This window comes from Morone saxatilis, unplaced genomic scaffold (genome assembly GCF_004916995.1).
Source record: "Morone saxatilis isolate NCDOM2014 unplaced genomic scaffold, NCSU_SB_2.0 Contig5, whole genome shotgun sequence".
NCBI classification, from domain to species: Eukaryota; Metazoa; Chordata; class Actinopteri; family Moronidae; genus Morone; species Morone saxatilis.
The window spans coordinates 25,732,817-25,743,975 of record NW_023340095.1 but is presented as its reverse complement, the minus strand read 5'-3'; the positions used below and the strand labels follow the sequence as shown (position 1 = coordinate 25,743,975).

The 11,159-nt window shown below is 40.9% G+C and overlaps 1 protein-coding gene across 1 annotated transcript in view; it reads left to right on the top strand.

Moving 5' to 3' along the window:
* Nucleotides 1-11,159, top strand: part of LOC118339298 (SH3 domain-binding protein 4) — a 34,562-nt gene that overhangs the window by 7,129 nt on the left and 16,274 nt on the right. Inside the window, exons 2-3 of the mRNA XM_035676880.1 lie at nucleotides 3,135-3,352; nucleotides 4,629-6,991. Of these exons, the coding sequence (XP_035532773.1) occupies nucleotides 3,229-3,352; nucleotides 4,629-6,991 (2,487 nt within the window). The 5' untranslated portion in view covers nucleotides 3,135-3,228. The remainder of the gene's footprint in view (nucleotides 1-3,134; nucleotides 3,353-4,628; nucleotides 6,992-11,159) is intronic.

Here is an 11,159-nt window from a genome sequence, read left to right as displayed (position 1 = left end):
AATTCAAATTAATCGATAAAATCGATTTATCACCCTGCCCTAGTGATGCGTCTTTGTGTGATGGGACCCATAGAGTCTACAGCCATGCAGCTCTGTGAGGCTATACATGGCCACAGCGGTGCATTGAATTAAATGCTAACATCAGTATGCTAAAACACAATGCTAACAAGCTGATGTTTAGCAGGTATAATGTTTAAAATGTTCACTATCTTAGTTTAGCGTGTTAGAATGCTAAATTTGCTAATTAGCCCTAGGCTGATGGGAATGTCAGGGTTTGGTCATAAACAAGAGAACTGGACAAATTGAAAGCTTTAACTCAGTTATGACGCTAGCTAAAATGTTAAGGGATCACCAGAGTTATTATAATTCACAAATGTCAACCTTATAGTAGCACTAGAGGAAGAGTCAGGGGATCGATAAATAAATACGATAAATAAATATTTGTACTTTTTATGGCGATCCATCCGATAGTTGACATATTTCAGCCTGACCCAAAGAGGTGAACCAACAGACCAACATAACTTTAAATAATACAGTGAATTAATGCTACATTCCTTTTAGTTGCTTCAGTTTCAGGGTTATTGTGTTATGTTACTGCTGCCTCACTGTCATGCCTTGCCCACTTGAACAGAATGGAGCCATCATTAACATGATTAGTAACACCTGTGCATTTCCTAATATTATAGTTAAAAACACCTGCTGCCTCACACTGGAGTGCTGGAGGAGGCAGCGAGTGAACTACATTAAATGGATGAAACACATCCACCAACAGTGGATTACACCATCAATGATTGTTATTCTTAATTGTCCAATCAAATCAAAACAGGAACCTGAAAGTTTCAACTTAAAGATGTTAGCTATTGAAGGGAGATTTTACTGCAGGTTTCATACACTACTGAATATCTACACTAATATATTGTGCAGTATAAAAATAAAAAATGTCCTAATTGAGTGGAGCAGTTGTGGTCTTTGCTGGCAGAGTTTGGCAGTGTTGTCTCTGAAGTGCCCCAGCTGAATGTCTCCTGCTGTAGAAGTGTGTCAGTAGTAAGCTATCACAAATCTTGTTTTCAAGATTTAAGAAAACATATTTGTTTGGTACAGACCCCAACAAATGTCACCTCATCGCGATTTAAATGTTTTAAAAGTTATGTAATGAAAATTAAATCAGTGTTGTCTGAAGTGTCCCAGCTGAATGTCTCCTGCTGTAGAAGTGTGTCAGTAATAAGCCATCACCAGCCTCATCCTCTCTGTGCAGCATGTCTTCCCCGAGCTGACACTGGTATGAATTATGGATTGAAGTAAAACGCATGGGGTGTCTCAGACCGTGGCGTTCCACTGACCCACATCTGCTGTTTGCAGTTTTTCTGCATTTTATAAATTTTTTATCAGTGATTTAAATGTTGGTTAGTAATACCATTAAAAGTACCTAAAACTGGGAGTAAACACAATGAAGAGAGTTAGCTGTGGGTTATTAATTGTTGTGTGATTAAGTAATATCTTTTAGTTATAAGGGTACACAGTTATTTCATCTGGTGTATCGGCCAGCACTACTATAACGGTGCTCTGATCAGGGTTTTTGAGGCCATTCACCGATCGCTAGAAGCAGCATCGGCCCATACCGATCACTAGGTCTATTTGAAGACTGATGTTTATAGTGTAGCCTTATTTATTTATAATTATTTACTATTTCTAACAACATTGCATATTAAGTATTAAATAATTCAAATTAAAATAATTCATTAATTATTAAGTCATGAACTGACAACTGTGTAGTTATTGGCAGCCAACATGTGCAGCATGACGCAACTAAAACCACAGCCTGTTCTTGGTTATTGGGAGCAATTTAGAACTGAACAGTTTTCAATAGAAAGACAGTGAAAGTGTGGAGGGTATATTTCTTTTTCTGTAGGTCATTTAACCTTTGTAATTCTACTGAATTATCCACTTTGGTGTTTTATTGTTTACTCAAAAATTACTCTTATTATTGTCTGATAATGATGACCAATCAAATTGAACTGCTATCTGTTTGCCATTTTTAAATATTTATGTCTAGACTAACACAGTGTCGGTTTTGATCTTTTCATGGGATTTGTTGACAGTAAGAAAAATATAGAACCTTATGTATATTGTGTAATATATGATTCGGATAATATTAGTAATATATTTTGAACTTTTGTGCAAAATGTTTGGTAGGCTTTATGGTCTATGCCAGTCTCAAAATGAGTTTGTTGCATTTTGATGAACTAAAAAAAACAAAAGAACATTTGAAGAGTCAGATCTGTTGTTTGTTGTTGTTGTGTTAAAAGTAGTGATGGTGATAGAACAGAGCTGAATGACTTTTAAATCATCCATCTTTTCTCACCAAATCTTAGCCTTTCTTACCCTTAGTTCTGCCTATAATTTACCAATAAAGTCAATATATGATATGATTTGCCTTATCATACACTATATATATATATATATAGAGAGAGAGAGAGACAGAGAGAGAGAGAAAATGAACTGAAGATTTTGAAATATTAATTTTCCTCTCAGTTAACCAATTTGTTAATGATCACAGAAATGGTGTACAAGGCCTCTGAATAAATAATCTGATATTTAGGAATGCTAATCAGACATCTGCATTTATGAGTCAAGACAGCCCAAACTCAGCGTGAAATAATTTGTTATTCTGTTTACATTTATTTTCTAAGTCTCCTGTTGGTCTGATTTTGTACATAAAGGTCCAAAGAGGAGGCTCTTGAGAGGAAGCTGGAGGATCAAAGCTATTCGGAAGACTTTAATCAGACACATATTTATGCACATCCACTTTATACTGCCGTTTATTGCTTAGTTTATGTTGATTTGCAGCACGCTGAAAGTTTGTAAGCAGGGAAACGAAAAATATTGCAAATTAAAAGAAGGTTGAAAATCTCAGTTCCGGTATGATTAACGTCAACAAAACACATTTCAAAAGGAGAGGATAGGGAGTCTGAATGTTTGCATTTGATCTTTCACATAGACACACTGCGCTGTGTACCTCTTTTGTCTCCTTAATAAAGTCATTATTAACACTGTAAATCATAAGTACCAGATAACAAGCAAAGAAACACAGGTCTAGTTTTATGTTATATAATCCTATTCTTTTTGTCTTTCAGAGATCATGGGAGGATGTTGACATTTGACTTCACCACTAGCAAAAGGAAACCCATTAGAGTTGCCTAAAGACACTGGTTGGTGCACAGTGACAACATGGCTGCCCATCGAATCAGAGCCACCGCCACCAACAACACTTCTCTCCCGCGGTGCAAGTCCGAGGGGACGCTCATCGATCTCAGCGAAGGAGTGTCCGAAGCCAGTCTGACTGATGTCAAAGGTCAGCTGCTCAAAGTGACAAATGCATTTAACAGGAAGACAGAATCACCTTTGTAGTTTTAATGACATTCAAACTAGGTTTGGAAGTTTGGGTGAATATATTGGCTGGTGAACAGGGTTTTTGGGGATTTCTGTCATTTTATTTGTTAATTTACTCGTCTGCCTCCGAAAATGAGAGCTGCTGCTCAGTTGTGCCATATGCACACCAAGCCAAAAAATTAGTGAGGAAAAACGGCTGTAGAGCCAGTATATTTTTACATCTAACTGCCGTGAATTAAGGGTTTATTTTGACTAATTTGACGACTGGAAATTCAGGTGATTCGCAGAGGCTCCAACTGTTACTCCGGAAAGGATGAGGATAAAGCAGGGACAGGCTAAAACAGGAGAGGGACAGGCCAGGAGAAGAGAGGCGTGGAGTGGTAGAGGAGCATCAGCACACATGCATGTGCGAATATATTTGCAGTCGTCAGTTGGACGGATGGTGGCTGTTTAGAAAATTTTAACGTATTACCCAGCCCTAATTCAGATTGGTGGGATTAATAAAAATTAATTTGATTCATTTGAATTGCTTGTTTTGATCTTTAAAACGTCTAAAACATGTGAATCGAGTTACTATGATTTGCACAAAAATGTCAAAACATCACATTGTTGACAACTTTGATTGAAGTGAATCTTGCAGTCACATGATGGAGAGGGACAGAGTGAGAAAAGACTAAAATACATCTGTGCTCTTTGTTTGTTGATGAGATATTGAGCCATCTCTGGTTAGAGAGGTGAAACTGAACAGTAAGCAGTTTCTACTTTGTTTGGGCTGTCCCTTCAAGAAACAGCAGGAGCAGATGAATTAGTGAGGAGACTTCCCGTTTTCCCCCAGTCTGTGCTAAAACATGTCAAGTCTGTGTTCTACTTAGTTGAAGCATCTAATAGTGACAGTCCATAGCTGCCTGAGATAGCCTGTATTTTTAATGATGACATCCTTGCAAGTGGTACAGTTATTTTGTTATTCTTATTAACTGTAGGCCTTAGTTGTGTTTGTTGTCATGTTTTTGTTCTTTCGATATTTGTGCTTTCTATATAAGCGTTCTGACTAGGCGAAAAAGACACTGTAGTAGAAAGTGTTGATCCACCCCTCCACCGGCTTGGGTGCAGAGGCAGAGTGGGTCGTCCCCTAATCGGAAGGTTGTTGGTTCGATTGCTACTGACAAAAAACTCAATATTTGAAGTCTAGGACATTATCCACCTATACTTTATTACGATCTTGTTTTGTTTTTTTCCAGTGCCTTCTCCCAGTGCCTTGCGACTGGACGCAACTGCTTCCTTCGGGACTGCCAGGGAAGTTGTTGCTATTAAGGACTACTGCCCATCCAGCTTCACCACCCTGAAGTTCTCTAAAGGGGATCGCCTCTACGTTCTAGACTCATCAGGAGGTGAGTGGTGGTATGCCCACAACAACACAGAGATGGGTTACATCCCTGCTGCTTATGTGCAGCCCATCAACTACAGAGACTCGTCCTTCAGTGACAGTGGGATGATTGACACCGTAGGAGACTGCAACGAGGAGGCAGCCAAAGAAATGGACCTTCTAGGAGAGTGGGCCGGGGTGATTTTGAAACCAACAACCTTCCAAAACAGAAATCCTTTTGCAGCAACCCATACCTCTACAAACCCTTTCCTAAACGGGGGGCCTCAGAGCTCACTTGATCAGAACAGTAATGAGAAATCAGTTGACCTCCTCCTGTTCGATACACTCACTCCATCAGTGCCCAATTCCACCAGCAGCACTGCTGACATCAATGGCTTTGGCAGCGGCGTTTTTAACTTGAACCCTCTTAGTCCCACTGTAGGGGTCGGGCAAACCTTGCGCAGGGACAACCCATTTTTTAGAAGCAAACGTTCCTACAGTCTGTCTGAGCTGTCTATCCTGCAGGCTCAGTCCGACGCCCCTCAGACCTCCAACAGTTTCTTCGGAGGTCTTAAAGCACCGGCACCAGAGCAGTTCCAAAGCAGGGAGGATTTCCGGACAGCGTGGCTCACCCACCGCAAGCTAGCCAGGTCCTGCCATGACTTGGACTCGCTGGGTCAGAACCCAGGCTGGGGCCAAACACAACCAGTGGAGACCAACATTGTCTGTCGGCTGGACAGCTCAGGAGGTGCTGTCCAGCTTCCGGACACCAACATCAGCATCCATTTACCCGAGGGCCACGTGGCCCCAGGGGACACCCAGCAGATTTCAATCAAAGCTCTGCTCGACCCGCCCTTAGAGCTGAACAACGACCGCTGCACCACTGTCAGCCCTGTGGTGGAGATCAAACTCAGCAACATGGAGACCAAAACCACTGTTACCCTGGAAATGAAAGTGTCTGTTGTGGTGAAAATGGAAAGCAGGCAGATGACAGAAGTCTTGTGTGTCAGGAGTGATTGTAAAGAGGGACCTTACAGCCCCATTCCTCAGGCGTACATGTATGGGGACACCGTCCAGGTGTGCCTGGATAACCTTGAACCGTGCATGTATGTGTGTGTTGTGGCTCAGTCCCAGTCCATATCCCCAGACTCCACAGTTTGGGAGCATGTTGTTAAAAAGATCACCTTAGGGGTATATGGTCCCAAACATATTCACCCGTCCTTCAAAACAGTCGTGGCCATGTTTGGCCACGATTGTGCTCCAAAAACATTATTGGTGAGTGAGGTAGGCAAACAGGTGCAGTCTGCACCATCAGTTGTCCTGCAGCTCTGGGGTAAACACCAGTTTGTCTTGTCCAAACCCCAGGACCTCTGTGTTGGAGTTTACTCCAACATGGCCAAATATGAGGTAAAGGCTAGTGACCAGGCCAGAGTGGTCCGGGGCTTCCAGGTTAAATTAGGCAAAGTCAGCAGGCTCATCTATGTCATTGCCTCACGCAGCACTGAAGATGTTTCTGATTTCACCTTAAGAATCCAGGTCAAAGACGACCAAGATTGTATACTGGCTCAGTTTTGTGTCCAGACACCAACACCGCCACCCAAAGCAGGCCCAAAGACATCAGTGCAACGGCGCTTCCTGAAGAAGAAGGAAGTGGGCAAGATTGTCTTGTCACCTCTCGCCATCGCCACCAAGTATCCTGTTTTCCAGGACAGGAGAATAAATAACCTGAAGTTTGGCAAATTAATCAAAACTGTCATCCGACAAACAAAAAATCAGTACTTGCTCGAGTATAAAAAAGGAGACTTTGTAGCTCTGTTGAGTGAGGAGAAGATCAAGCTGAAAGGCCAGCTGTGGACAAAAGAATGGTACATTGGATATTATCAGGGCAAAATGGGATTTGTTCATGCAAAGAATGTGCTAGTGGTTGGCAAAGTGAAGCCCATTTACTTCAGTGGGCCTGACCTTACAACTTCATTGTTACTGGAGCAGATACTGAAGCCCTGCAAATTCCTCACGTACATCTATGCCTCTGTCAGAACTATACTGATGGAGAACATCGGCAACTGGAGAGCGTTTGCGGATGCGCTCGGATACATCAACCTGCCCTTGACCCATTTCTGTCGCGCAGAGCTTGACAGCGAACCTGAAAGGGTCGCATCAGTGCTGGAGAAGCTGAAGGAGGACTGCAACAATGCCGAGAGCAAAGAGCGGAAGTCCTTCCAGAAAGAACTCCTGACTGTAAGTTACAACCTTAGCATCCTCCTCTGTTGCAGTGACTTAGCATTTTTTCCAAGTCATTGATTTGAAAAAAATGCAAATTAACTTTCTCTGTTTTAAATTTTAGCCTCAGTTGCATCCCTTGTCCTTCATGTGCCCAATTAAATGGTCATGTGTTTCTGTCTGTATTCTCCTGGTAAAAGATTACTCTCTCAGAGGACAATTCTTTACTATCTGCCCACAGCTCCTTCAGGCTTTTGGCTTCAGGCTGTGGTCCAGTGTGTTAATTCTGCTGGGATTGCAGTCGATAACTGCTGTGTAGGCATCGAGGTCTAATCAGGACTTGAGGAGCTGTGGAGAGCAGCACAATACTTTGTCCTTATGAGCGTCTGTTGCTTGAGTTACAGAGTTAGTGTGAAGTGTGTATACACTATGATAATCTTATATATTCAATTTATCGCTCATGCCGCTCTGATAATTTTCCATCTTTATGTACATATGAATCAAAGCTCTCGGGGAGGTCAGGGTGTATAGGCAGGGAAGCCGCCTACTGAAACAGACCGCAGACAAATAGCGTACAAACATTATGTACTGTTACTGAGTATCTTAAGAAGATGAAGATTACTTCATGGTCAGAGTACACAAGGTAATTGAAATTTGTCTTTTCACCCTTCCTAGTTACACATACAGTCCCCATATGCCTTAGATCAGAGAGGTCAGAGCACAGAGAGGTTTTAGGGTACAGGGCTGGGGTCTTTTACCTCTAGTCCAGTGGTGCCCAATCTTTTTCCTTAAGGGAGCCATTTTCTATCACTGAGTAAACTGACTTAGTGACATATTTTATGGATATTTAATTTTATATTCAGTGCATAACAATAACAGCAGAAAACAACTGATAAAATGTACAATGAAGCCAAACAGTGAACACAATAACTGCAGGAAGTTGTGTAAAACCAGAGATTTGGATGAAGTTAGCAGATTATTTTCTGGTACTTTTTATACAATTCTATATAATGTATTGTTATAGTTTCAGTTTTTAACAAACATAGGTGTCTGTTTGACAAATTGGACACTTGGTCAGTGTTCTATTAGCTCTTTGGTTGTTTTAACTGCGTACTTTTCTAATGCAGGACGAGGCTGTTCATCAGAGAGTGAAGGCTCTGTGAATATAGTTTGTGTTCAGGTCTTAAATATTAATCTAAACTTTAAAAATAACATTGCCCTTTAGCTTTCTTCACAGAAATGAAAAAAATGCTGAGATATAGTGTAAATTGTGTATATTTTATTATAGTTTTCTTATACCCATTAAAATAAAGAAGGCCTCGCAACACCCTGTGAAGCATTTGGCTCTAGGTCATCCTGTCTTAAAAAAAGACCCACAGGAGCCATGTATAAAGCAAAACAAACAGCAGTGATATAATAGTGTATTTTCCAGAAAGTGTAAGAATATCAGATGAGTATTTTTTATCCAAGTCAGACATTAGTTAGGGATTTTACTTGCGCTGGCTGTTCTTCTAAAAAACAGATGTGTCCAGAGCAAATGAACAAGCTCGATGTTTTTCAGTAAATTCAGCTTTTATTCAGAGAGAACAAAATGCTGAGCTGTGTTCACCATGTTCTAGCACTTGGTTGTGCATCTTCTGTCACATAAATGTGGATTTTCAACATTGCCTCAGGCAGTCCGGGTTGATTCTCATCCTTAGATGCCTAAACACACCCATCTGACTATGATTATGGTCTAATGCTCCATAAAACGTTACATTTTTATTTTTACAGTTTTAATTTACGTGTCTGTTAGTAATACTACATTTCAAAGAGTGGCTTCCCTACCGCATGTACTGTTCTTAGACTGTGTTTCTGTCAGTGTATTATCCCACTGAGTCTCTATCAGAGGTCACTGACATACTACAGCTGAAGTAACACGGCGCAGAAACACTGTAATTTACATGAGGTTGTAAACACTAGTTAGAACCATTTATAGACAGACAACTGCAGTATGGAAAAGAACATAATAAAAGGTGGTGACTGAAAATATGCTTTTTGAGGGAACCGGCACTGTACAATTCATTTCTGAATATAGGTCTGTTTTTCTGTTTCTTCTGTCAGGGTTACACCTAAACTACTGGTTACTGTGGGGACAATCAAAGCACGTAGCAATCCAGCAAATTTGAAATCACGCACACTCTTTGTATCCCTGACACAAACTGTTTGTGCCATGTGCAAACATCTCATGTTTGGTTTTTGTCCTCTGAAAAGTGGGATTTTGTTCAAGTGTGGGCCTCATACTAATAATAGTATCTGAGTGAGTCTAAAGACTGTCACATGAAATCCTCCTCTCCTCAAGACAATCTCTTATGATTTGCTGTTGTGTCATTTGACATGGACAGAAGTCTATTTTTAGAAGAAAGAGAAACCAAATCAAAAGCACTGTGGTCGCACTGAGGAGCTTCCTTTGTGCTCAAATGTCTGAATCCATTCTGCTCTGCTTTGATTGTTGGTGGAGAAAGGGGTCGTCAGCAGTGTCCACACAGTAATATAGATTTGTCATTTCTGTATTTAACAGCTTCTCAGGCTGTGTAGTGTCGCCTGTGTATTCATGTCAGACTTCATTTTGAATGAATGAGTGAATATAGTTTATTGACATGCACATAATAAAGAGGAGAAATGTGAAAAGTCTTTGGCGATTAGACCCAATTGTGACGTCTTTGTATTTTAAGGGGTTTGCGAAGCTGTGATTAGTATAGGAAACCCCCCTGATGGAGTCCAGACTCTGATTGATTGTGGTGGTGAAGGATGAAGAAAATGCTAAAGATCTGGATGTGATGAGGAGTGGACTCTAATGAGCTCAACCTGGGCACTGGATATGATGAACTGGAGGTAAATGGGGTGGAGGAGGGTCGCAACGATTTCCCGCTGAAATGATAGCTGACAGTAGTAGAGAGGAGAACAGATTAAACGTTGGCAGCATGACATGATTGGCTAAAGGAGATAGTGGCAAAGTCTGATTGGTTTAACTGAAAGAGTAAACACCCATAGTCAGCTAAGAAGACATCGAGAGAGAGAATTGTGAATGACGCATAGAGATACCTGATTGACCTTGTGACCAGTATCCCAACGCCCATTCCAGACCAAGATATTATCCTGCTGAATGTGTTAAAAATGGCCACAGAGAGACAGAAATGGGAGGTTTTGCAGCATGTTACATTTTAACATTTTAATTTAAGTCCAAGTTTGTGGTATTAGCTGTATGTGATTATTAATTATGATTATAAAAGATGACTTGTTCACAGGAATAACATACACCAACAGGTAACCATAGCACTATAGCAGCAAACAGTACCAATTCACCATTATGTCAATGTGCCTACTATGTGACGGGTCAGTGCCTCTGTTAAAGGACAATTCCGGCGCCGGCAAAAATGAACCTGGGTAATCACACTTTATTTACCGAGTTGGTACTGTTTCTCTGGGATATGCTTTTCATTCTAACGCACGTGACCAGTTTTAGCAACAAACCGCTAAATTACGCTTATAATGCTGTCAAGCGGGGCATTAGTAAATGAAAAGAAAGCTATTTCTATACCCACTAACAAGGCTCAAATAGCACGGACACTTACACAGTAGCATATGAGGGCCCCTACATTGTAAAAAACAACCATTTGGGACTTTGTTGTTACAGACAGTTATTAAAAAGATGTTTAGAACAACAGTAGCTCACTAATACAGGCGGGCCCATCTTGGAAAACAGTTGTGACCAGTCCACTCTCTGAGATGTGACTTGAACGCCCATCCTTACGTGACAATTTACGTGAAATCATTCCTTCATACCTACACCCTCAACCCTTCATACTCGACTCGAACCCCTACCCCTCATCCCTTGACACTCATCACGTCATCCCTCAACCCTTTCCCAATCATTCACCCTCCTACCGCAGTACACCACATCGGATTACTTTATCATTATGTGCAATACTCTCTAATTACATACGTCATTGCTGAGGTCTTTGTTAGGAATTACTGTTTCTCTTTGCTTGGCTGTGCAGAGATGTGCGGTATGAACAAAATCTCTCATCACATCCAATTCAATTCAATTTAATTCATTCATTTGATTTGTATAGGCGCCAATTCATAACAGAAGTTATTCAGGAACTTTTCAAAATAGAGCAGCTAGACGAAACTCCTTATAAGT